We start from the raw sequence: 26,743 nt of genomic DNA, 5'->3' as shown, positions 1-26,743 counted from the left end.
TGGCTGAATGGGTAATTTGTATTGAACCCAACTGGCTTTGTCACCAGCTACAAGAAATGATTATCCCTGCTTCTGTATGCTGATCAACCATGCATGTTTGTCACATCTTTGAATGATTCGTGCTCGCAGAAGGGATCTGAGTCATATCAATCTGCCTTCATTAGTGTAGCAGTTTAAAAGGACAGCATTACAGGCCTCGCGTTGCAGCCTGCCATTTCTGTTCATGACAAATTGAAACGACTGAAGTAATTTGATCCAAAAGTGGTTAACATTTACAATTTACTGGATGACAAAAAAAGGTGAAATTTGAAGACTCGGATCCCTTTTATCCTGCTAACAACATTGGCTGCTTCTTTGCACACTGATCACAACATCACCTTGAATCATTCCTACTAAAAATTTGATTACTTCCATCTGAACTAACACAAAAATTAAGTATCCTAACTGGATTCATCTGTGTTACCAGGAGGACAATATCACCTCCACTGTAAGTTTATTTTCTGAGGACCTTAAGCTGATTTAGTTCATTTTGTGTTGAGCTTTTAATTATTTTGGGTAAAATATTGACCTAGACTGGGTCATGGGTTCATTTGAGAGTGAACTGTCTGTCCTCCTGGCCTATAAACAGATTAAATCCAGTTGATTTGTTTGCTGATTTGTGTCACTCACTTTGCCGCAGGGGAGAAATTGCCACCTTGACTTGCAGTGCTATGAAAAAGTTTGGAAAATACTCCTATCTTTCAGGCAAGCTATAACCCCACCAAAAACTGTGAAAAAAGTATGACCTCCAAATGTCCTAATCTGGGGTTTAATAAAATTAATTACACGATTGAATTTAAATTGTCTGGAAAAACTACAACATGCTTCCTTTGTTCTCTCCAGGAGTAAGAAAAAGTTTTAAAAAGTGCTGGCAAAAGAAAATGATGTGGAGCAGCTGACAAATCAGTTTTCCACAAAGCTTAATAAAACTATTTCTTGGCACTTTTTAAGATTTTGACAGGATGGGAACAAAAGTTCAGAGTTTAGATCAATAAATCAGCCACAGCATTAACTCCACCTACCTAATAGTTTCAGATTGCTTCATTTGAGCTTTCTAACCAATCTGGTCATGGACAAACATCAGCTGAGATGTACCTTTGGTTTCTGGCACAGGACTTTGGTATTACTAGTTTGAGACTGTGGTTTGTAACACTGAGTGTTCACTTCTTCTGTCATTTGCGTGAACGCTATGGCTGATGGCTACCGTATGCAATCTCATAGCACTGTACAGCTCAAATGATCACTTTTTTAAATCAAAATCGGCTTAATCAAATGTGCAAATCAGTGAAGTCATGCCCATAGCGTAATCGGAGAGGTCAAATCGATCTGAGATATACAGGAATAACAAATTTTACTGCAAACGGTTAATTTATATACATACATATATACATTGCTCTCTCTGGTACCTGTCTTTTATAGTCTAATATTTCTAGACTGTCTAACCTCTGCCCCTGCTCCCAAACACTTTGGCACACTCTTCTCCTTTCCTTCTCATCCTGCCTCTTTATCCCACCACTCTTTATCTGTCCTGTCCTCTTCCTCATCTTCCTTCTGGTCCTACTCTGCAAACACTATTTATCCACAACACTGATGTCTTTTCCTTACACCGCCCCTCCGCTACATGCCGTTTGCCATAGGATGATGAAGACGATCACTCGCCTCCACAAAGCCATGATGGTACTGGAGTATTTCACCAGTCACTCCTGGGTGTGGAACACTGACAACATGGCCATGCTGTTGGCCCAGATGAGCCCTGAGGATAAAAAGGTAGGGAGGGTCGCTATGAATAAACAATGTTTAATCATCGCTCCGCACACTGCTTCATTCACACTCCGTGCCTCGGTTACCCGTGCCTGCCCCGCCCACACTGCAGTCGTTTACACGCTGTGGCAGAGTGGAGTGCCAGAGTGATAATGTCTGGTAGTAGGCTGGTAAGGCAGAGCGTGACTCATTCACTGCTGACGTCAGTTTGTTGTGAACGGGATCATTGTTCTGCATTGCAACTGTCTGGAGGAATCTGGACTCAACATTACGACACTGACGTGTTGTGGGGTCTTTTTGAGAAAATAATCAGATGCTTTCAATCCGGGGCGTCAAATTCATGTTACACTGGCCACATACAGCATACTTTCATGTCAGATGAGCCTGTGTAAAGAACTTTAGCTACACATTTAATCCCTGATGTTTTAGTAATTTAAGAAAGAAGGGCAAATTCAACAGTTTTTCTAATGTTGCTGTAGCAAAGAAGGAAATCTCCTGGGACGCCTCTTTGGGCTTAAAGTAATAAGAAATAAATGTGCAAGTTTACAGAAAGTTCTGGTAGCTCACTGCCCAGACTAATTATGAAAATTATTAAATGAATTCACTTATTTCTACGGCGGTTCTGTTGCAAAGAACGGAAATTTCTATAGTGTTACTCCGTTATTTAGGTGTAGCATGAATGGCCATCCGAGATGTTTTTATGTAGGAGAAGCTGTAACGGTTATGAAAATACAGTTAACTTAAAAATACTTGGCTTGTTCCAAGCTGTCCCGTGGTTTGATTCTGGCCATTGACACCTCTGCTTTACATTATATTAGCAAAGTTAAACTTTTAATTTCACAGATTTTTTTTTTTTTTTTTTTTTTTTTTTTTTTTTTTTTTTTAGTGCATTTGTCTCGCCTAACGAGGATACAGGCTCCTTAGACGGAGGATTCAAGGGCTTGAATTTCCTTACTGAAGCAGAGACTCTGTTCCCACGTCCCCCAACAGTTGACCACACAGTGCCTCGCTTGTATTATTTCTTAGAAGGCACCACTGGGGGGGGGAAACTGCCACAGTAAGCTGGAACACTGTCAGATCCAAAATGCAGCCTTCTTACTATGAAAGCGTCCCCTGTTGAGTTGATTTAAATGTTTGTTAATTCAGAATCGATAAAGGTTTGTCATGAGTACGTCTCTCATAAACAAATGTTGCTGCCGAGGCATACTGAGGGTGTTTCTTGTTTCTCTTGCTGCAGATATTTAACTTTGACGTGCGTCAGCTGCACTGGGCAGAGTACATGGAAAATTACTGTATGGGCACCAAAAAATACGTCCTCAACGAAGAGCTGTCGGGGCTGCCTGCTGCACGCAAACACCTCAACAAGTAAGAAGTCTATGAAATTAAATCTGTCATCCTTTCCTCCAACACAGAGACACAGGAAGTAGTAGCATTCAAAGTGATGGGCTCTGGCAGGTTCTTTAAAGTTCACCACACAAAAGATGCTTTTCTGCATCGCCAGTTAAATGTGCTGTATGCAACTTTTCGTTAATGGATTTGAAAACTTTTTATTGATAATATTTAAATGTGCTGTAACATAACAGAAAGGAGACAGAAGGGGGGGTTATGCAAGACCCACACTGGGGTTGATAGCCAACTAGTTATAACTTGGCTACACAATATTTGTCTAGTATTACTTTGCCACATCCAACTCACTCTTATTATACTGATACAAGAGTACACAGGCTATATACACCAGTGTCCTAGTTCTTGTACAGTGTACAGGACTTTGGTACATGCTGCACTCGACCATTGCAGAACTGTGTGATGTATATGGTATTACTGTTTTGGTTGGTCGCTTATACACAGTTTACGAGCATGTCTTAACGCCTGTGAATCTTATTAATTAGGTTATTATTAGAGAGCATTCATTGGAAATGACACATTATCAATATGAAACAGTCTAAGGTGGTGTATCGCATGTCTCACAATCTGTTTTATTTCCAGGCTGAGGAATATTCGTTACACCTTCAACACCATCCTGGTGGTGTTTATTTGGCGCATATTCATTGCCCGATCCCAGATGGCCAGAAACATCTGGTACTTTGTGGTGAGCCTCTGCTTCAAATTCCTGTCCTACTTCCGAGCTTCTTCGACCATGAGATAGTAACCGAGGGACGTGGTGGCGGGTTGCGAGGCGGAGCGACAAAAGAAATTAAGAAAAGACTGGCTGTGGATGGTGAAAGGTGCTTGTGTTCAAAGTGCTTGGAAAAGGAAAAAAAACAATAAAAACATCCGTCTCTGGTCTCTTTTCATTGACACCACCAAACCATTTAACAACTCAAATACAGATGGAGCTACCTGACAAGCCTGGAGTTCACAGGGGTCTGTTGGCTATCTGGATCTCTGGCATTTCATAGAAACTCAGTGCATGGATTTATTGCACCATACAGCTCCGATTTATAGCACTTGGACTAGTTGGAACAAGCCTCGTTCTGTTCATTCCCAGCATGTCCGGTCCTCCTCCTCGGCGCCAGCTTTGCCCAAGAGCAACCTTCTCTAAACCTGCTCATCTCGCATCTTTGTGCTCGCCTGGCTGTCTTCCTGCAAAACGAAGCTATGCATTGGATGATGATGCTGCTGCAAAAATCCCCAGCTGGTTTTGAATCAGTCCAGGCTTCAGTCGCGTCAGATATGTTTTAAGTTGCAAGTGTAAGTTGTATATCTGTCATCTGAAAAGATAACTGGTTTTGCTGTTTTTCTAACGGCTTGTCTGTGGTTCGTGTCATTTTTTTATGGTATGGAACGTTTTTTTTTTAAAAGCAGTCTGTAAGAATCAGGGTTGTTTTGTTTTTGTTTTTTTTCACCTGACAGCAGCGTTGGCTAGATGCTTAAACGGTTGGTTGATTTGACATTTTAAGAGGCTTATTCAGGGACCGGCTGACCTAGGGATCACTGTTTAACTCTGTCATGACCTCCTAACCCCAAGAGCGAAGCCATTTTAGCTAACACGTGACATTTGCAGCGATGGCTTGTGGAAACTGAAGTATAAACACGGGAGGGGCTTGCTTATGCTGATTTTTATGTCCCACAAAAAGAATGGCCTTTAGCCCCTCTCGCTGCTTGTGAGAAAGAAACTGTCAGCAATGATGCACCTCTGCATGTTCCCCAAGTGGACTACGGTGGCAGACTCCCTAATTACAGCAAAGCACAATGTAGATTGTACTGTAGTGGCTTTACCCAGTGCCTACAAACCAACAGTTCTTGCATCAGCAGATATCCGGCTTCCTCTTCAGTTTCCTTTTTTATTTTAAATCACGTCTGAAAGTTATTAAGCTACACTTTTGCCAAAATGCATCTTGGCTAACATGCTCATACCTCTGTAAAACAGTGGGGGTGAGATGGTTATTTCTTTCTTCTCGAATGCTTGGAAATTAAACGCTCTTGTACTGGTACAAATCTTGAGTTCCACACTGTTCTTTTAGTACACTGCTTTTCAGGTAGCACTAATTGTAGCTCGCCATCATTGTGAAGGGTTTAAGTCGTTTTTCTTTGCAAGTGCTTGTGTGTGCATGTGTTAGAGTAACTTCGCGGGACATACTGTATTCTATTGCTGCTGTTTATAACCTCTTGGACCATTCATTGCCATGTTAAGTCTTACATTGTTGGAACTGAGCTAATCTGCGCACTATGTTATGTTTGTCTTTTCCCCGAGCTTTAATGAAGCAGGGTGTGACTGCGTGCTGTTTGCTTGCATCTTAGGCCATAGAGATTTCAAGCACCTACATGTTTGTCGTGCCAGAGTCACTGAGGAGTGTGATTTATTTTTTTTTCTCCCAAATCTCACAGCATGAGTCATTTTGCATAGATCGTATGAAAGTCCAAGACTCAAACCTGAATTGTGCCTGAACTTTTGTCAAGATAATGTGAAAAGAAAGCAATCAAATCTGTTTTCTAGTTATTTTCTGTAAAACTCTATTTAGGTAGACGACATATAACACAACAGATGTATTTTTATGCTGATAACATTGTGACTAGTTTACTGATAAAGACCTAACTGAACCAACTTCAGCTGCTGTATATTTAAAATAAAAAAAATAAAAAGAAATTTAACCTGTTTAAAAAAATGTAAATGCAGTAGATTAAATGCTGAATTTGGCTGTTACAAGTTGCTCGTCATATGACTTTGTATATACATGCACATTTTTAACTTTTTCCATCACTGAATGTAGTAGACATTCAACAGCCTGACTTCATTGCTCAGCCGGATTCTCCCTGACTGAAATGACAGCTCTGAAAAATTCTGTAATTGCCTGTGATTTTAATATGGGAAAAGCTGAGGGACCATGTGACGAATTCTTGCTTAACTCTGTTTTCTTGTGAGGGTGTGAAGTCTCTGGTGTGATTATGACTGTTCTTGTTTAGTGTGGTGGGGGGAGGGAGGGGAAATAAAGCGACGCCATGTCTAATTCAGGGTTTTCTCACTTCTGATGTCAGGAACTACTGAATCCTACCAGTGGATTGTTAAAACGGGGCATTGCACACAAGCACTGAAATGATTGTAAACCTCTGAAATCACAGCTTTGAACAGTTTAGGAATTGCATTGCGTTATAGCATTATTTTTGCAACAACCAAAGTTTTTCTTTGGCACATTTACATTTTTGTGATATAAACTTGCTTGCAAGAATTTTTTTTTTTTTTTTTTTTTTTTTTTTTTTTGTGCATGTTAGAGGAATTTAATGTCATACAAGCAGCTTAGGGAAAAATGTTTAGTGTGCCTCTGTCCAATACGAAATCCAGCCACCAGAGTAGTTTCTGCAGGGCCAAACCTGATTGCAGCAGAAATTTGGCAAAGAAATAACGTAACACAATGCATAACAGACGTTTGTTTTGATAGAGTAGGTGATGCCAGTTTCCTTTAAGCTAACCTAAATTACATTTTGGGACTTGAGAGGTATCCATAGACTGTAGATGAAAGATGTACCCACAGTGCCAACATCCACTGACTTCTTTGAAACAGGATGTGACCATATTTGGATAAAAGGTTGAGCAGGAAAAGTGATGCTACTGCTACTAATGGCTAGATAACTTGGCAAAGTGCCAAAGGTCAAATGTTATGCTAATGTTTGGCTAGCTTAAAATAACTTGGCAGAAAGCTGAACACAAAGGAACGGCCACTTAAGTGCATATCTTTAAACATGATTGCAGTTTTAAAAAGTATTTTCTTCATAAGATGCCAAGTTTGGATATTGTGTTGAGCCGGCCTCAAGTGGCCATTGGAGGAACTGCAATTATTGCCATTTCTACAGTGGTTTCATTTTCATACCAATTGATTTCCAACAGACTCGAGATCAAAATCTCTTACGTGAAACAACTTTAGCTCTCCTAACCTGGCAGAAAAAAAATGCAATCAAGCAGAACCCTACTTTTCATAGAGGGGAGGGACAAAAAGATTAAAATGTGTTTTCAGGGGTTTTAAAAAGACTCGATGGCCTGAGTATTTATCCCCTGCATCAAAAGAGGAGCGGTAGTTTTATTTGGCCTTTTTAAATGAGCAGTTGATCGCAGGGCACGTTTAAGGTGCAGAATAAAGCTTTCATCAGTGGTTGTGAATGCATTTAAAATGATTTAGTTTCAGTGTTTTATTTTTAAAATGTGAGGTTTTTGAGGGGAGGCCTGTTTAATCGCTCCTACTTTGAGTGCAGTGATGAATATCGGCTCCACTCTTTACTCTCAGAAGTTGGGAAAGGGATTCTTGTCATTCATTTTAATGTGACACTCCTCAAAAAATATCAATGGGTGCCTTTTGTTTGTAAACCAAAAAGGAGGAATAAACAATGTTTAATCTTCTCCTAGTTCAGAAGTTATGTTTTTCTTTTGTAGTTGAGTCATTCTGGCACACAGCTGTAAATCACATGACTGAACCATTAGTCTCAATCTGTCCAGCTGACCTGTTTTCCTGTTTCCTGTAGTGCATTACAGATCAGCACTCCACCTCACGCGCTGTATCTGGAAGCCAGATTAAAGTGGAAGCTATTAGACGGCTCCATTAAGATTCAATGTGATCAGGATTATACTTGACTCCAGGGATGAGAGGATTGGCCTGTCATCATTTTTGATGGCTGTTTTCATTTTCTAGAAACCACGACTGGAAGGGCTGCATTTCTAATAAAGCTCAGAAGCAGATCATTGACGCTGCACTGTGTTAACCTTTACTTTGCACACATTTAAGTCTAAAACCAGTCTTGCCACAGTTCTGAAAGCTCAGTCACACTGTGTGAGCCCAGACAGGAGCGGGTAACATGATTAATGGCTTAAGTAAAAGCACCTCCAGAAGAAAGGTTGTGGATGCTGGAGTCTGCATTCCAACAAGACTGCAGTCATGAGAGATTCCATCTTACCAGGTTATATCAACATGCAGTTAGTTGCGCCACAGTTGGTGTGTATACTTCACTAATGTCCTTTCATCAACGCTATTTCAGACCTGGTGGCGTATTGCTGGAGATCTAAGTAAGTGCAGTTATTTGGATAAGTAGTTGTCTAATTTTCTGACTCAGATTTATGATCTCAGATGTTCACACAGTTCTGTCACACTCTTTGTATTGATAAAATCAGAGCACTGTAAATCTCTGTGGACTGGCCTAAATCCATAAGTGTTGGGATAATGACACAATGGCCTCCTTCGCTTGCAGCAACTTCTCTTTGGACCTTATATTGAGTTCCAGTAAACAGCTCCCAAATTCACTTGGATCAATCCCAGATCTTTTCTGTTTCATCTGTCCTTGAATAAAAAAGGAAAAGGTGCTGTTTGTCATGTAGTTGTCAAATTAGTGTTTGAGCCTCTGAAAATGGGCCATTGTGTATAAAAATGGCTGTAATTCCTAAACATTTAATGGTGTACTTTGTTAAATCACTTGAATTAAAACTGAAAGTCTGCACTTCAATCAAAGATTGAAATGTCATTCATGACATTAGCAAGCTGTGACCATAAACTGTATTTTAAAGATGGATGTTGCCATCGTTATATCAGCTTTACCAACCTCAGTGTTAGTGTTTTGGAGCCAATAGTGATCTCTGAGCAAGAGGATTGAGTTATCAGCTAATTCTGCAAAGTTTGATTTGCAAGCTAAATACTGCTAAGCAAGAGAATTATAAAATACTAGAAGTTTTCTCACCAAAAGTGTAGCAAAAAACTTCTTGGATGGGTTGTACAGCATCGCAGCTCCTATGTTTTTGCCAGATAAATCGGTTACAAACGCTCAAAGTGTTCGAGGGGTTTGGTTCTTGAATTTGTGGAGGTAAGTTCAAGTAGACAGTGTCAAACATGGCCTTAATTAGGGAGTCTTACCCTTAATTTCAAGTATCTGACTGGGAGAGTAATAAAACAAATATTACATGCATACCATTATGTGGAAGAACCAGCATGTTTTGTTAATGTGATTAGAATTTTTAACACTGCACATTTGCTCACATTAGTTTTGGTTATTTGCAGGTACTTTGTTCTCTTTATATGTTTTAACTTAGTAAATGCTCTTAGAAACTGGATCCAGAATCCCACTAACAAGGCTGGGATAAACGTACACAGTGAGTTCGGGGGGGAAAAGCAGATGTAAACATGCAACATAGTTTGGTTTGAGAGTAGATGTCCAATCTGGGTTCCTTGTGTGAAGAATTGCTTAATATTTGGAACACAACATTAATTTTTATTGTACTCAAGAACTGTAAACTTTACCTGTATAATCAGGCTTCTTTAAGCACAACATTTCAGGTTGGAAACAAAGGATATTAGTCTGATTGAGGTTAAAGTTTGTTTACTGAAGTGCTAAGCCTTCTGTGCCTGCATGTTAATGCTTCCTCCTTTACATAAAGAATTTATAAAGACTGAATTGCTTCCTACCAATCGGATGCTATTGTGTACAGCTACTACATATTGCTCAGACATCGGTCTGGATTTATGTGTGAGGAGGGAACCTTTAATCGCTCCTCTTGTCCAGCTTTACACAAACAAGAGAAATGAAGACAATGATCCGTTGATGGCTGACCTCGTTTCACGCTTCCATTTATTGTTTATGCCAATTGTTACCGACAGCACGGTATTTTACGCGTCTCTCTGCAACACCTGGCAACAGCAGCCCCGGCAACTGTGGCCAAGCAACTATGCCAAGCACTGAGTCACATCCAGCCATGTACACCCTGTGGGGTCTGGGCCACTGGGCTGCATAAACAGGAAGCAGGGGGCTTATAAGGCTTAGAGTGGGAGCCCCGAGGCAGAAAACACTCACATAAATACACACTTACACACTAAACATCTATTCCATTTATAATTCAGGGAATGCTGATGTGCAGGCTTTTAAACACTCGTGGTCAATAGCTGCTCATTTGTGTACTTGTTAACAAAATGGCGATTCAATCTATAAGTACTTTATGAAAGCTTTTGGAATTGTTTTCATGTGAGTTACTTGGAAAACCCTCCGTGGGATTGCTGAGTAAAGCCGGGAAATGAGAATGTGGAAAGTTGATAGCAGGGATACTTGTGGCTGTGGTTGTGCCTGTCATAGTTGTCATGTAATTTATTGAGTTGTCATGAAATTTGTAATCTGCAGTTCACCTCAAATCTGTGGAGCTTTTTAACGTCTTTCAGCTCGTCGTCGTTGTTCCGTGGCCTGCACTGCTACTTTTTATGATTTAGGCCATGGACCGTACAAAAGATGGACGTAGCTACCCACTGGTTTGTGAACTCCTGTTTAAAAACCCTGAGATGAGTGTCGCCATCTTGGTGTGATGAGTGAGGGTCGATTCTGATGGTGATATCCTGCACAATCCACCTTTTTTGAGTCTCAAGGCTTTCAGGACACGTAAAATCCATGTGAATCTTTCGTGCATTAAAAATGTTTTTTGGACTATTCATAATGCAGCCGCTCACACCAAAAGCGTACTCAGAACCAAGCTCGATTCTTCTGATTTTTCAGATACAACAGATCTAACTAATCGGATCACTGAATTTGGCAACAAGCGAGCTCGTACCTCAAATCACACAGCGGTAGAGATTACACAGCGAGATGGAAATAGTAACCTCAGACACAACAAAACAGGATGTTGCTTGATGTTGATAATTTTATTTTTAAAGTGCATTTGGTGTGTGTACACATTACACAACGAGGTCAGATATGGAAGATTCAGCATGTTGTGTCATTTTTTTCATTACACATACGATGTGTAACGACCTTTAGAATGATCAAAACTTGCAAAATGGATTTAATGTTTTATTCAGTATAAGTAATTTACTACGTCAATAAACTCACTCTGTAGAAACCACAATTCTTTTTGCAACCACAGACATCAACCTCTGGTGGAGTTAAAAGAGATGCAGGTTTAATGCACTCACGCTTCACTTTAGGATCTGAGAATTAAGTGGATCTTTTATGCCGTCTGTGCTTTATATGGTCAGCAAATCTAGTTACAAAGTTATCATGAAGCTGGTAGTTGGTGGAGCCCAAAGCAGAGCCAGAAGAGAGGATATATAAATATATTAACCTAACAGATTATTATGATCATACCTGCACACTCATGTCTTCCTGGCTGTTAATGAAACAATATGAGCAGCTTTGGATGAAAATCTGTTTTTACTTGTAACCCACTGGTTTTAGTTGGAACAATGTATTTCTTAAAATATCTACAGTACACTTTCCTTTTGGGAATACTCTACTGATACTGATACTTTACTGATATGCGACACTCGGTGTGTATCTAATTTCCACCTCTCACAGAGCAGAATACTCCTCTGCACTTCTCAGTCATTTGCAAATGTAACTGGGAGAGGAAACTCTCATGTTGAGGTATTTTTTGTAGCACAGGTTAAGAAAAAGAGAAACGTTCTCACAGTTGTTTCTCACAGTGCTGCTTTCTGGTAAGTAAAATAACTTTTCAACTGCCTGTTGTCGTTTTTGTTATCACAAAGTGACAAATGCGATCAGGACTTGTTATTTTTAAGCTTTTACAACACGTTTTTTGACCAAGCAATACAGTAAGTGGTGTTAATCTAATATCCAATAAAGCAAACATCTCTGAAAATGAGATTTTTGTGTGAAATTTTAAAAATGTAAATATTTTTCTGAATGTCAGATGATTCAGAGGACTCATTCACAGAGGCTGCAGCTTTGACACTTGGAAGATTTTGTCGTTTTATTTCTCTGCTTTCCCCGTTTTTCCTCCTCTCTGTCTGCTTTTACGTCAGCACTTCTTTTCACACAGGCTGTGCGGCAGTAAGTGTGCTCTCTCTGTCCTTTTGTGCGTGTTTTATGACTGTTTCTCCCCCTTGAAGGCTTTACAGCTGCTGCCCTGTTTTTGAGGCACCAATAACACTCTGCACACCTCACCACAGCTGACCTTGAGATGATAAACCCTTTCACCACTTTTCTCCAACTAATTTTTACTGCGACATTTGAACTCGCCAATCACCATCACGGCCAGCCTTTACTGGTTTGTTTGTGAGTATACCCTCACATCACACTAGTCCTTATAAACCTTTTTGTCTGCCCAGTATGAGACCTTTTCTCCATGCTTGGGTTAGTGATGAGGACCACCGCCGCTCTGCTCTCCCTGTATTTTTGGGTAAACACTGACATCCATGCTGCTCAAACAGGTGAGTAATAGGATGGGTACTGAAAAAAGGAACACACAACCTTTCATGTCTTAAAATGACACAGAGCTGAGGGAAAATGTTGTCAGTGGTCTCAAAAGTATTGATGCTTTCTGTTAGGTTCAAAATGTGGAATTTCTCAAGTGTGGAACCCGACGGTTTCCTCTCTGAGGGTGGTAGGAGGAACTGAAGCCATGTACGGATCACACCCGTGGTTGGTCAGTTATTTAGTTCTTCTTTCAGGTTTCTCTCTCTCTTTCTTTCTTTCTTTTCTTTAGCTTAGCTGTCTGATCTGACTGCTATTTTGCTTATCTTTAAACATGCATATCAGTGGTTAAAGTTATTGTTGAGCTTTCCTTTCTTGTTCACCCCTGATGGTTATCACCGGCCATGCAGGCTCACCACGTATTCTGTCCTCCACAAACATGACATGGTTGCTCATGCTGGTATTTCCTGAGGATCACTCAATGACAAAGAGATGGGAGTAACCTTTTACACTATGAACCAAAAAGGACAGCTCCAGGGAATTTTGTGGATAAATTGCTTCGTTGCTCAATTGCTCAGTTTAACCCCTTTAATACCTAGTATATCATACTTGACACATACAATCTTTTGAAAGTTTTTTTTTTTAAATTTCTAAATCATCTGTGTGTTTTTCCCTTAGAAAAATTTAAATAAATTACACACACAAAAATAGTAAACTAAGAAAAGGGTAAACCAGCCTTTTCTTTTAGTGACAAACTGACTTGTGCTGTCGGCTCTGCTTAATCTTCTTATGGATCGTCTGTCCTCAGGTTTCCCTCCAGAACAGGGGCTCTCATTTCTGTGGAGGATCCATCTTGAGTGACTGCTGGATAATGACTGCTGCACACTGCTTCACATCTTTGTCAAAGTATAAAGTGTTATGTCGCTGACACAACTTATAATTGAGCAGAATTGAATGAACATTTTATGTAACAGGAATAAATGATAAGCTTTGAATGTTCTCTCTAGAGAGTTTCTCAGTGGTGTGAGAGTCCTTGTTGGAGAGTTTGACCAGAGAGTACACGATGAGGAGGAGCAAGTCTTTCTGGTCAAGTCTGTCTCAGTCCATGAAAAGTACAACCCTGCTCTGCCGATGAACTATGACATAGCTCTCATAGAGCTGAACCAACGCATCCAGATGGGCAAGTTTTCTGTTCGCATTGGTTCAAAATCAAATAACGTGTCATACTGATCACTGTGTTCGACTCGGACTCAAACAAGTGCCTTAAACCTGCATTTTGGGTCATATTGAGTAAAAAATCAAGTCTACTGTGTAAATTTCAGTCCAGTTCCGCTCATTTGCCGATGATTTGCAATTGAGTCGATCAGCATGTTTTCTCAGATCCACACCTCATCTGTCACATCTGGTTTCAAGACATCAATATGGTAAAGGAGAAAATGCTCTTTTGGGACTTTGCAAACTAGTGAGTTATTACAGAAAGCTATGTGGCTACAAATGGATCAAATCAACTATAAAAATAGAATTATATCTTTTGTATCAACCCTTTCTATCAAATTAAAAAAAAAACCAATTTCTTCTGGATTATTTTACAAGAACTGGGTATCTGAATCTAGGTGGGAGGTCTCTGTTACATTAGAAGTTTTCTGACTGCACTGAATTTTTAAGCTTGAAATGCTGGGATGGTGTGGCTACATGGTGCATGGTTAACACATTCACTTAACATGTGACCACTCGTTGTTTGAGACAAATTCCTCAAGAGTTGTGAGGAAGATCGTCTGACCAATCAGATATGCAGATCTGCTGCGGTGACCCTTTGCAAAGAAGGGAGCAGCAGACTGAAGGTCAGTGCAGTTTTAATATGTAATGGCTCTAAGATGTTCCTTCAGATCCTCAGAGCACAGTGATGTGTATGCAGTCTGCATGCTTGCTTGAAGCATCATAGCTCGTCACAGGACACACATAGCTAACATGCAAGCAAGTACAACTTACAGATTCTTTGTCAGGTTGAACAATGACAAAAGTCACACAAGGACACTGCTGAGAATAACATTCAAGCATGATGCAATGATGTGAAAACAGAAACAAGGAATGTTGTGTTTCTGTTGTGTTTTGTACTTTCGGGCCACCATGGTTTTTAATTTGACCTGATGTGACTTTTTCAACAGGAGCTCGTGTCCAGCCGATATGTCTGCCTTTACCTAATGACAGTATCCTTCCTCAGACCGCTTGCATGACGGCTGGATGGGGGAGGATAAAGGAACGTATGTCGTTTTTCTGACTTTTAAATATTGTTAAATTAGACTGGAGCTTTTTAATCTATTCCAATCTATGTAACTGTTTCTTAGGGGGTCGTCTTCCTATGGTTCTGAGAGAGGTGCATTTGGATTTGGTTGACCGAGCCAAATGTAAATATGTCCTCCAAACTCTTAAAGGTTCTATGATGAACCAGAGACTCGTCCGGCCTCAGCCGAGCATGACAGTTCTGTGTGCCGGCCCAGAGACAGGAGGGAGAGATGCCTGTCAGGTATTAAAAATCTTTTCATTATCTATAACTTCTGATTTTTTTCTCCATCCTCACAGATGCTCTATTTACAGCACAATTCAGTGCCGTAAATCAGTCATTCTATCCCACTGAGCTTTAAATAATTGACTCATCCCTTGACCCACGACTTCATCCTCTGTCCAGGGAGACTCAGGAGGTCCTTTGGTGTGTCCAGCAGGGTCAGAAGGTCATCGCTGGGTGGTGCTGGGCGTGACTTCCTGGGGTAAAGGATGTGGTAGGAGCTGGGGAAACAACAGCAACCGCCCCCCTTCCAAACGAGGTTCTCCGGGGATTTTCACTGATGTCAGGCTGCTGCTGCCTTGGATCAAGCGTAAATTGAAAGAGGGTAGGTTTTGATACAGCATATTTGCTTCTAAAGAGTGTGATACACATGGTGTGTCACATGATAACCATATATGGAGGTAGTACAGTGCTGGTACAAAGTGGCTATTACACCCTGAGATCCATCTGATAACATCTGAATGTCACTTTGTATTTTAGTCAGGGACAAACTTAAAAAGTAGCTGAAGCTTGTAGAAATATATTGCAGTAAATAAGCCTCCACCCACATATCAAGGTGGTGAGAAACCTGTTTTCCTAACCTTTAAAGTGCTGCTTGACCATCAAAATGTGATGTAACAGACAGGAATGTAAACAATGTCTGTTTATTGAAATATCAGGAGATGAAGGTAAAGATTCTTTGTTTCCTCATCAGCAATCGATTCAAATATGTTCTTAAAAAACAGACCTTCATGACGTAATATACAAACACACTTGCCTTTTTGACATTCCTTTAACTAATCGCCCAGCTTTCTAAGTGTTGTGAGTACAGTACTGTGAAAAAGCATTGAGTCACCTTTCCTTTCTTTATACTTTGCTTCCAAGGAGCCAGACTTACTTGTAACTGTTTTTAAAGAGCAGTCTTAATAGCTGTTCCCGGCTCTCTGAAGGCCTTTCCAAGTTTTCCTTTTATACAGTGTCTTTGTCACTCATTTTCATTCCGGCCCTCGTATCGGACCATTATCAGAGCAGTGCTTCTTTCCTCTGAAGAAAACCACTTAACACTGTCTAAACACAACAGATAACTCAAATAAACAATAAACAAAAGTTAAGATGTATCTGATACTTTGTTACTGCTGTTTGTCACAAAAATGTCTCATTTCTTGCCTTTCTGTAGTTGGATCTATGAAAACAATAACATATTATTCTCATTTTCCAAACAGAATATGAAGAAATGAGGGTTTCCTCAGGACTTTTGTACAGTAGACGCATAGCATCTTGTATGTGTCATCCCTGTATGATGATGTTAGCTTTCACACAGTGTGTGATGCACAAACATGAGCAGCAGATTGCTGTCTGCAGTTCATTTAGCAGCTGCTGCTGTTATTAATATTTAACATGATAAAATTTAAAGCTGTTGCTTCTCCATATGGGGCCACTTTGTGGATCCCAACAAAGACAACTTTTGAGGCTGAGCTTTATCAAAGCATGCTGGACTTAGTCTGATGCTGTCATCATGGTTAGAACAGATTTTTATTATTATTTTTATGAGAAGAAAAGGTTACAAAAACCAAGTCTGTAGGCATTTTTGAATTGTTTAAACTCAGCAGTGTCATTCTGAAAATTAGGAGAAAAAACATTTTGTATTGAATAAATAAATTAACTAATTAGAACATTTTAGATTACGTTAATCTGCGGTTTAACTCTGTGGGTTTTTGTCCACAGTTCCTCCAGAAACAAATATTCTGATGAAAGATGAAGTTCTTCCATTTATATTTATGTTCTCTCTTTCATCTTTCTACTTCTTTCAGCTGAGCACCAGCAGCAGACAACGGTTTCATCAAGTGAGTTGTCTTTCCACTCATTAGACCAACTCTTGTTCATCTATATTTCATAATGTGCTCATGCTTCTTTGATGTTTGCGTGTGTCTCAGGACTCTGCAGTGTGAGAGATGGGCCTGTGTCTGACATTAACGGGGTAATCAAAAATCCCAGGCTCCATGGCGATCGCTATGACAACAACCAGTGAGTGACACTTCAGAGAAGAACTAAGCAGCGGTGCTAACTGCCTGCTCAGTCAGAATCAGTGTAGTCAAGAGAACACTGTATTTCCATCTGTAGTGATTTACATTTGAGGCCATTTATGTGCATAAATTTAAAAGTGGCAGAGAGAGCAACAACCAGTCCATGCAACAGATGCGATATCAATTAATTTCGATGCAGACTGAATGGACAAGCTGGGGTGGAGGTGGGTTATAAGGTGGCTTGCAGATGTGCAGCCTAAAGCAAATTAATCAGATGTGCTGATATGAGCAGTCACTGAGATCAGCCGATGTGCCAGAAGCTGCCTGAGCTAACGCCATGCTTAATAAGATAACTGGCAATCAATATTTCTTATAATTCTGTGAGGATGAGAAACTCTAAAAAACTAACATTTGACTTTTAGCTCAGGATTATATGGATGTAAAGAAGGAAAATACAGTGCCCTGGTTAAACTGTTCATGCCTTCCCACAGGTTGTGTTTGTGGAGCATCAGCGTTCCTCCAGGTTATAGTATTCTGCTGGAGTTCGATCTTTTTGACTTGGAGAACGACTCGTACTGTCGGTATGATCGACTCACTGTTTCAGTAGGAAGCCATCGGCCTGTTGGTGAGTTTCAAACACCTTCATTTCAGCTTACAGTGCACTGACTCACAATCATTTCCTGGCTAACATCAACAATAACAACTACTTTGTATGTTGTGGGAATCACAGAGTCTCACAATACTATCATTATATGTAGTCTATTGTAGTAATGTAATGAAAAATATCAATATATGTGCAACTAAAAAAGAAAAAGCCAGTTATTGAGCTTCTGTTCGGTTCACCTTCATTCATTTAATATGAGCAACCATGGGGGTCATGAAGTAATGACTCCTAACTCTTTCCCACTTGGAGCCCGATTGGAGGAGTTGTGAAATGTCATCTTTATGGGTGAAAGAATTCAGATACTGTAAGGGAAAGGAATCCAATATACCAGCTTATACTGTACTAAAGATGTATCAGAGCCAGCCTGGACCTCTGGGGATGGCTGTGTTAAAGGACGTGTGAAACATTTCTAAAAATACATTCTTATATATCACGTCTTTGAAATGAGAAGTAATATTTATGATATGTCTGGGCTTCATGCAGAAGTGCCCACAATGGCAACCTCAAACCCCGATGTTAAAATACCTTTAGAAAACATGTTGGTGAAAAAAATAATGTGGTCTCCCCTTTTGTAACAACTCTGTTTTTACACCTCATCCATTTGGATGCAGGTGAGGCTTAAAATTAGAAGCGTAGCCACACTGAGTGACATGTGATGACACATGCAGCTGTAGCTCATGGCTCTCTGCTGGGCCTCAGTTTCACTAAGTCACTTATTGGATTTTTAAAAAAAATTATCTTCCAAATAACATGACCTGCTATTTGGCACAGACCTAAGAAAGTTGTGCGTCTGTTCTTGTAAGTTAGCCTGTTACAAGTACTAAGTAGCAGATGTGGATGTTGCACCCATTGCCAGTAAGAGCTGATAACTCAGCACTCTACCCTCCCCGCTTCAAATGTGGTCACTCGTGGCTTAAAAAGAAGTGAATATGGTTGCTAAACCACTGTGAGGCTTCAAACAGAGCCCACAACCCAGTGAGTGGTATTGTGGAGGCTATGCCCATCTTTTATATACAGGGTATGTTCCTATTGCCAGCTCAAATAATTTACAAATGGCTGTAAGAGGTAGCAGTTTTTCTGTGTCTTGGCTGTGAGTTAAAACTGTGCTAGGGTCAGGATGTGGTTGGCCTACATAATATATCTTATCGTAAACAACTTGGCTGAAAACATGAAGCTTCCCACAGCTTTGACAGTGTATCTAATTCTTTCTTTCACATGAATTGATGAATGTAGGATTAGGATTTTCTGTAGGATTTTTTTGATGACCATGCTGCCAAATGTTGCTGGTAAGCACAGGTTTAGTCTTTGCAAAACACTGAATGACACCCCGAACGCACACACTGACAAAGAGAGAATCTTGTTCATGGAATACATATCAAGAAAAGTGTGTGTAAATATCTAAACGTCTTCATGTGCCTCTGTGTTTCAGGGATATTCTGTGGAAGTGTGCTGCCCGGCCCAGTTCTTCTAAATAATTCCCACAATGCCACACTTCTCTTTTCCTCTGATATTAGGAGAGCAGGAAGTGGCTTTGTAATTAGGCACCATGCGGTCAAAGGACACTCTCATCCTGGTGGGAAATACAACATACACTGCAAACATACACGAGCGCATTATGCAATCCAGATTATACACTATACAGCTGGCAGAGTGATGCACGCACTGCGTACTCAGCTCATACACAATTTTAGCTTCTGCTGTGTCTGTGGGTTGTGGTTCTTGTAACAAACAGCAAATTATGCAGGTGGATGCTGCTTGAGACAACGACAGGCTAACTGAGGACTCTAAAAAATACACACACGCTATAGGTTTAAAAACAGCGGCTAATGATGTGCATTTGTGTGCAGATGAGTGTTTTTAAATGTTTTAAACTGAACTGTCTAATGTAAGCTTGTGTGTGTGTGTGTGTGTGTGTGTGTGTGTGTGTGTGTGTGTGTGTGTGTGTGTGTGTGTGTGTGTGCACGCTCAGGATGTGGAACACTTGTTCTGGTTGAAGATAAGGCTTCTATACACAGTCCAAATCACCCACAAGCCTACAGTAATGACTGTGTCCTCCACTGGGTAATCCATGCTCCTCTGGGTCATGTGGTTAAGGTGAGCTGCACAACTTACCTACCTGGTATTCTTCTTAAGGTATTATTAGGACATGTGTGATTAAAAGCTGGTTGATTTCTATATTTTCAGCTGGAGTTTACTGATTTTGACCTGGAGGAGTCGGAGAGATGCTTGTATGATTCCCTCACTGTCCTGGGAGATGTTGAAGGAACAGAGGAGATTGGTAGGATGGATACATCAAATCAGAATTCATCTTTTTATACCTGTATCACTCAATATCTTGTTGCATTCCTTTGTTTAGCCTTGCTGTGTGGCGGCAGTATCCCTCCTCCTGTCCTTTCCTACCACAGCACCATGGTGCTTCAGTTTACGTCGGACAGCAGCATCACTCATAGGGGTTTCAGGGCTACACTGACATTCATCAGCATTACAGGTACCCCACTGCACGTGTGTTTCCCACCACTGAGTAACTACTAACATACCAAAAGTCTAGCGATATGGGTTAAATGTAGCCGGACCGCAGACCATTTCAGTGGGCCCCATCTTATTTCCCTGTAAAAGTAAAAGATGTTATGAACTCTGTTCCACTGGAGGCCACTCCACTTACATGTGCAGACTAACATGTTGCAGGTGCCAGGTGTTAAAAATCTGTCTTCTATGCTGCATATTTCATCAAGCACGACACCAGACTTAATAATTAATCATGTATTCAAAAGTATCCAAGTCATTAATTAATAAAAAATAATTAATAATTAATAAAAAATAAAGCCCAATAATCTGTTGTCTTTACAAAATTTGTGGAGCTTTGTTTAATTTAATACTTTAAATATTGTGTAATTATCTTCATCTACTGTATCCTAGTGAGTATGAGCCTCTGAAAAATGCTGGCCAACAAGAATAAACAAACCTTTACTTTTAAAACAATATATATCACACGTTCCCTTATATTCTTTTATGCCTACACACTTGAGTTGATGATGGCTGCACTTAAAAATGACCTTTCATTAAATCCAAGTCTGGCAGGTCAGATCGGTCGGCAGCACTCCAAGCAGGTCAGCTGATGAGCTCAGTGCCATCTCCCACCCTTTCATTACACATGAAACTTTATTAGTTGTTATATTTCTCGTCTGTTCGGTGCTCGAGTCCTGTTGCCCTGCTCTCTGACGTCTCAGGCCAAGAGTAGAGCCATGTCCCCAAATACAAATATCAAAATTACAAATTGGAGACATTAATTATTTTCTAACTATGGTGTTCCAAATGTAACTGGAATATAGTTTCATGACTGCGTGAAGGCAGGAATTGTGGACCCAAGAGCAAACTTGTGGAGGCAAAAGTGAACTTAAAACTACTCAGCTTTACTGCTCAACAGCAGGCAAAACAGAAAACTGGCAAAGTAACTAAACTAAACAAGCAAACAGGCGGGCAGACAAAACACACAGTGGGGAATGACGCGACAACGAGCAGGGAGAGACGCAGACACTAAATACAAGAAGTGAACAGGACTGAGAGGAAACAGCTGGGAGACAGGGCTGACACTGATTACACAGACGAGAAGGAGGAGCACACAAAACTGAAAACACTAACACACAGACCTTCGAAGTAAAACAGGAAACTCAACACATATGCAGAGACACAGACTCAGAACTGACAGAACAGGAACAGAGGGAGTACAGAACCGAAACCTACCAAACAGCAAATCTTAACAAAAGACATAACCAGAATAAACGAGAACAAAAGACAATATAAACAAACACAAAACACTGAGTCATCAGACTCAGGACATAAAGTTAAAAAGTAAAACCTATAAAGGTAATAATTACCCATGAAAGTATGATACAAATCTTGTTGCATTTTTCTGCAGACCTTCATAACCAAAAGAGGACAGATGTTGAGGATCTGCCAGATGTTTTTGACAACTTTTGGTTGGTGCTTTGCTTTTTTTTTTTTTTTTTTGTCTTTAATGTGTTTTTTCTTTGTTAATTAAGAAATAAAGAACAGTGACAGTGGCCGGTCTGTCCGTGCTGCTCAGGAGTTCCTGAGCAAGGCATTAAATATTGAGCTGCTGCAGTGGAGCTGCTCGCTGGTCAGGAGTGGAATGAGTGAATACATGAGTGAATGAATTAATGAATGAATGGTATTTGCCAACTCCAAGTGTTGAGCTTATCCACCGGTGGTGTTATGGGCCCAACAAAGCTGTGTCAGTGGCATTTAGAATGGCAGTAAGACATTTAACACTGGCGTCACCGCTTAAAATGTGAGAAACAACAGTTTGTAGAAAGCAGGCTGATGAACACATTCCCAAAAGACTGTTCAGCTTTATATGTTATCTGTTTCATGAATTTGTCAAACACAGTATTACTTTTTTTCAAACAGTCTTCTTGTAGGGCCGAGATAACTGAACTACTTTTTAAAGCTTTGTAACAGATGATATTGTTTCATGAATTCCCTCCTTTGTTTTTGTCATGGTATTTTCCGAGAAATGCTCTGTAAAAACTAAATATCTGAGTGCAAGCTGTTCCAAAAATGATACAGAAAGGGCTTTCAGTTTCTGACTGAGTTCACACCCTGTAGAGCTCTGAGGGTTTCCTGTGAGCTGCTGTTAAAGAGCATTAGACCTTTGGCATTACTACTAGTATGTGGGTGCAACATATCAGTTTTCAGAATCAAATCCACGAGTCTTGATGTAATGCGTCCTCTGAGAAGAGACATGTGCATTCATCACATACAGTATATGCTAGTCATTTAGTCGAGCTTTCCATGTTTAATGACTCTACTGTGCACTGCACAGAGACAGTCCCTCGGCAGGCTGCCCCTCATGACAACGGCACCTGAGAAACAGGTAGTTCCACCTGTGTCTGTGTGTGTGTGTGTGTGTGTGTGTGTGTGTGTGTGTGTGTGGTTCCACCTTCACCTCTCTCACTGTCTCGCTTCTCAGTGGGGTTTTTTTTTTAACCCTTTGAATTGGGATTCTGATCTGTTATGACCTTTTATTTTTATTGAAAACATTTTGTAATTTTTTTCTGATCTGTTCTGTTTTTCATCAGCTCTCTGTCTAAACCTGTTAGTTGTCTTTCAATGTCTGCCGGATTAACCGTCACCACACCCAGTACCTGTGAGACCATGGTGTTGCTTTGCTGTTGCTTTTTCCCAACTGAACCTCATCTTCCCAGTTCTGAGAAAGTAGAAGCTCCACCCCGTTTCAAAGACTTTGATTAAATGAAATGACTCATGATGAATGTAGGTGGCAGGTGTGGTCAGGAAAGAAAGCTAAATGAACACTAACGTGTGGCTGGAGGTATTACAGTATGTTGCAAAATAAGCGCCTTCTTGTCTTTTAAATGTTTGAATGGTTGACGGTTTTCAACGACGCACATGAAGCAAGAAGTAAAAACTGATCAGTCACATTTTCAGTTTTTAGCCTCTAAAATTTTATGAAATTTATATTTTCTGTGATTTATCATCACTTCTCGAAGCTTGTTGTTTATTTAATGATGTCAGGACTGAAGCCAGACTACTATTGGATGGAGATCTGGCGGCTGTTGAGGCCAGTTTGATTTGTCATGTTCAAGAAACCAGTTTGAGCTCATTTAAGCTTCTGACATGTTATTGTTGGACGTCCTCATCAGAAGATGGTCACACTTTGGTCATAAAGGGATGGACATGGTCAGCAGCAATGCTCGGGTAGGCTGTGGAGTTTGAATGACACTCAGTTGGTACCAAGGGTCCCTCGCACTATTACACCACCACCAACGTGAACTGTTGATACAGTTGGCAGGTGGATCAATGTTTCCACGTTTTTATGCCAAATTCTGATGCAAACAGCCAAACGTTGCAGCAGAAATCGATACTCAGACCAGTGAAAGTTTTTCTTTTATTACAATCTTGTATTGTCTAGATTTGGTGAGCTTGTGTTAATTATAGCCTCAGTTTCCTTTTCTTAGTTAGGTACAGGAGAGGTACCCAGTGTGGTCTTCTGCTGCTGCAGCCCATCTGCTTCAAAGTTTGTGTTCAGAAGTGCTCTTCTGCATGCCTTGGTTGTAACAAGTGGTTATTTGAGCTATCATCAATACATAATTTTAGCTGAGAGAACTCCCACTCGCTGGATTTTTACTTTCTTTCTGTATTTTTCAGACTATTCTGTGTAAACCCTACAGATGATTATGTCAGAAAATCCCAGTAGGTCAGCAGTTTGTGAAATACTCAGACCAGCCAGTCTGGAATCACCAGCTGTGCCACATTCAGACTCACTTGACTCACCTCTCTTCCCCATTCTGATGCTCAGTTTGTGCTTCAGCAGGTCGTCTTGATCACGTCTATATGCCTAAATGCATTTAGTGATTGGCTGATTACACATTTGTGTTGATGTGCAGCTGACCTAACAAAATGAGCGGCGGGTGTATATTTTACCAAAAAAAAAGGTCATAGCTATTTGTCTTTCAATCACAAATCCATTAATTACATTAAGATAATCAGACGGGGTTCAGGGCTTTCTCTTTTACCAGGCTGTCTGGGTGCTTGTAAACACAACAGGCGCTGGGCAGAGATAAACATCACATGATGCAACAGCACACCACTGTTATGGCCTCATAGCCTCCCTGTTTCCCCCAAAGATTATTTTTAGATTCATTTCACAATATTTAACTGATTTGATATTAAAAGAGGGTGATGAGTAACCTGCAGTGATAGCTTTTGACTTTAAAATGTTAAGCATTTGAGATGCATCTTTTGGTTTTCATGCTTCTCTTTGTGCTGCTTTGTGTTTTATATATATATACATTTTCACATGCTGAGTATAGAGAGTACCTAAAATATGATTTTTAGTTAACACATCATCAACCATCGTCCTCAACAGGAAGCATGAAAAGGATTCACGTGATCAGCGAATCAAACTTTTTTTCTAGACACAAGTTTTGGTTCAGACCTCCTGACTGAGGCGGCTGTGCAAATGTGTGGGTACAGAGCGCCCTCTAGTGATATTTTATGGGTACTGAAGGTAAAGCAGTTAAAAAAAGTTGCTGTTGCTAAATACCATTTCTGATTCGGCATTTGCCATTTAAATTTCTTTAATATTTGCAAATGTAAAAAAACAAACAAAAAACATCTCTAGTATTTTTTTATTTTCTATGCACACAGGCGCAGTTTTCAGGAAACGTGCAGATCATCTCAAACAAACCCGTTTTGCTGGCATTTCTTGATAACTGTGAAGGTTATTATCCTCCTTGGTATATACTGTAAAATAAGCTGCAGTGAGTCAAGCTTTTATTAGTGATTATTATCAGGTGTTACCCAAAACTTTTTTTAAGACATGAGTTATATCAGTTCCATTTCAAAATATAATGCACAGATTTATTAATGCAGGAAGAATCTATTGTTTAGACGAGGGGTGTCAAACATAAGGTTCCTGAATCAAAGACTCCAATCCAGCCCGAAGGGTGGCTTTGGAAAATGTGAATTAGGACTTTTAACTGTATTTTCACAACAATTTTTTTACAGCGTTTCCTATTGATAAAAATCCCGTCATGGCCATTCACAATACACCAGAGTAATTAAACTATAGATTTGTGTAATTTTACACATTTTCTTCTTACAAATTAGGCCCAGAGTCATGCTGACAGATTTCTTTCATTTACTACTGCACTGTTTCTTTATCATGTAGAAAAACTGAGACATAATGTCAAAATTGTGTCTCGGAGACTGAATGTGTAGTTTAACTTCTTTACAGTGATGGAAACTCGAGTCCAAAATTGGAGTAAAATGATTTTACATTCCAGGCTTAGTTGTATTCATGTAGTATTTTGCTTTCACATTATCCCACAATTACATAATGAGATTACGACTGGTTCACATAAATCTTTTTTAATTTAACATCTGTGTTGCAGAACCAGTTGTGCAGCAGTACAGAACCAGAGCCCTGCCTCACCGGGCCGATGTGGACCATGACGCCTCAGAGGATGTTACCTTAAATGTGGACCAGAGTGTAGATGAAGATTACAGCAGTGAATCATCAGAGCTGGCACAGTAACCTGCAGGAAGGAGGCTACCTGTTACATTCTGCTGTCTTCAAGTCTGCTGCTGCTGCTTGGGAATGCAAAAACGGGAGTTTTCAATCGCTTGTCTGTTACTTGTTGCTGTTTCCTAGAATGCTTGCTCTCCAGTTTTCAACATACTGATAGTTCAAGAACCACACTGGTAGTTTAGTTTAGTCATTTTTGTTACAGAAACCTCAGGATATTCCTCGCACCATTTTGTCATCTTGCTATTTTCTTACCCTGAAGTTATGTTCAAGTATTAAAGACTGTATTAAAAATCTGCCTCATAATCTTTTGCAGCGATTTGGTCAACATTTGTTGCTTTTAAATCATTTGACTTGACACAGAGTCACACAGAGTGCATTATTCCACCCCGTGCTATGTTTTTATCAGTGTTGGTGACTGTGACTAAACAAAATGATTAAAATGCTGCAACTGTTACTGGGTACAAATAAAATTGGCTTATCTTTTTTAGGATACTCCCAAAGACATGAAGTTAGATGTTACATTGATTTTTAGCAATTCCAACTGCCAAAACCATGATTTTTGTAAAGAATAAAATATAGTATCTAATAAAAGGAATATAGTGGCAAAAGACCACAAAGCCAAACTCAGCTTCAATCCCAGGAAATCAACTGGACACCAGCTCAGTGCAACACCACATCAGGTGACGGGTCAGCCGGTAAAGTCTACACTCCCAACCAGCTAATCTCATACAGGATGCAGTATATGAGCAAACCACTTTGCAACCCACCTCCACCCAGCCCAATATCATAAATGCCTGCTTTGTTTTCCCAAATATAATTTTTGTGATTGTCAATAATATAGTCCTGACTGAGCTATACTTAAGCACAAATTCAATGAACTTGCAGCTTACGCATGCATTGCCATAATATGTTCTTATGTACTTTGCATTTGTAAAAATTCTTAAATTATAGAATAAGATGCATTAATCCATGCAACATAGTACAACATTAAAATACTATTGTTTTAATGCATATGCATTCAGTGATTATAATGATAG

General features: G+C 40.0%; 2 protein-coding genes across 4 annotated transcripts in view; both read left to right on the top strand.

Moving 5' to 3' along the window:
• Window positions 1-7,635, top strand: part of far1 (fatty acyl CoA reductase 1) — a 28,507-nt gene extending 20,872 nt beyond the window's left edge. For both annotated transcript variants that reach the window (XM_084936310.1, XM_084936309.1), the window contains exons 11-13: window positions 1,677-1,806; window positions 3,038-3,165; window positions 3,787-7,635. In XM_084936310.1, coding sequence (XP_084792436.1) covers window positions 1,677-1,806; window positions 3,038-3,165; window positions 3,787-3,946 — 418 coding nt within the window. In that variant the 3' untranslated portion in view covers window positions 3,947-7,635. The remainder of the gene's footprint in view (window positions 1-1,676; window positions 1,807-3,037; window positions 3,166-3,786) is intronic.
• Window positions 7,636-11,573: 3,938 nt separating this feature from the next.
• On the top strand, window positions 11,574-25,997 carry ovch2 (ovochymase 2). 2 transcript variants are annotated; one of them, XM_084936308.1, is made up of 17 exons: window positions 11,574-11,687; window positions 12,321-12,422; window positions 12,540-12,637; window positions 13,214-13,311; window positions 13,413-13,585; window positions 14,571-14,666; window positions 14,751-14,929; window positions 15,092-15,293; window positions 16,759-16,791; window positions 16,882-16,972; window positions 17,463-17,596; window positions 19,065-19,208; window positions 19,605-19,729; window positions 19,820-19,913; window positions 19,992-20,123; window positions 21,552-21,612; window positions 25,570-25,671. In XM_084936308.1, coding segments are annotated over exons 2-17 (1,746 nt in total). In that variant the 5' UTR covers window positions 11,574-11,687; window positions 12,321-12,337; the 3' UTR covers window positions 25,571-25,671. The 2 variants fall into 2 exon arrangements, with proteins under 2 accessions (XP_084792434.1, XP_084792433.1); XM_084936307.1 differs by lacking the exon at window positions 21,552-21,612 and having other exon boundaries at window positions 25,570-25,997.
• The last annotated feature ends 746 nt before the right edge of the window (window positions 25,998-26,743 follow it).

This window comes from Perissodus microlepis, chromosome 7, assembly GCF_051167445.1.
Source record: "Perissodus microlepis isolate ML-2025 ecotype Zambia chromosome 7, ASM5116744v1, whole genome shotgun sequence".
Lineage (NCBI taxonomy): Eukaryota > Metazoa > Chordata > Actinopteri > Cichliformes > Cichlidae > Perissodus > Perissodus microlepis.
Note: the sequence above shows the minus strand (reverse complement) of the source record. Positions and strands in the feature narration are given on the sequence as shown.

Coding starts and splice junctions, on each gene's coding strand:
- ovch2 (XM_084936307.1), top strand. CDS start 12,338: ATGCTTGGGTTAGTGATGAGGACCACCGCCGCTCTGCTCTCCCTGTAT. Junction 14,667..14,750: donor ATGGGGGAGGATAAAGGAAC/GTATGTCGTTTT, acceptor ACTGTTTCTTAG/GGGGTCGTCTTCCTATGGTT. Junction 17,597..19,064: donor AGGAAGCCATCGGCCTGTTG/GTGAGTTTCAAA, acceptor TCTGTGTTTCAG/GGATATTCTGTGGAAGTGTG.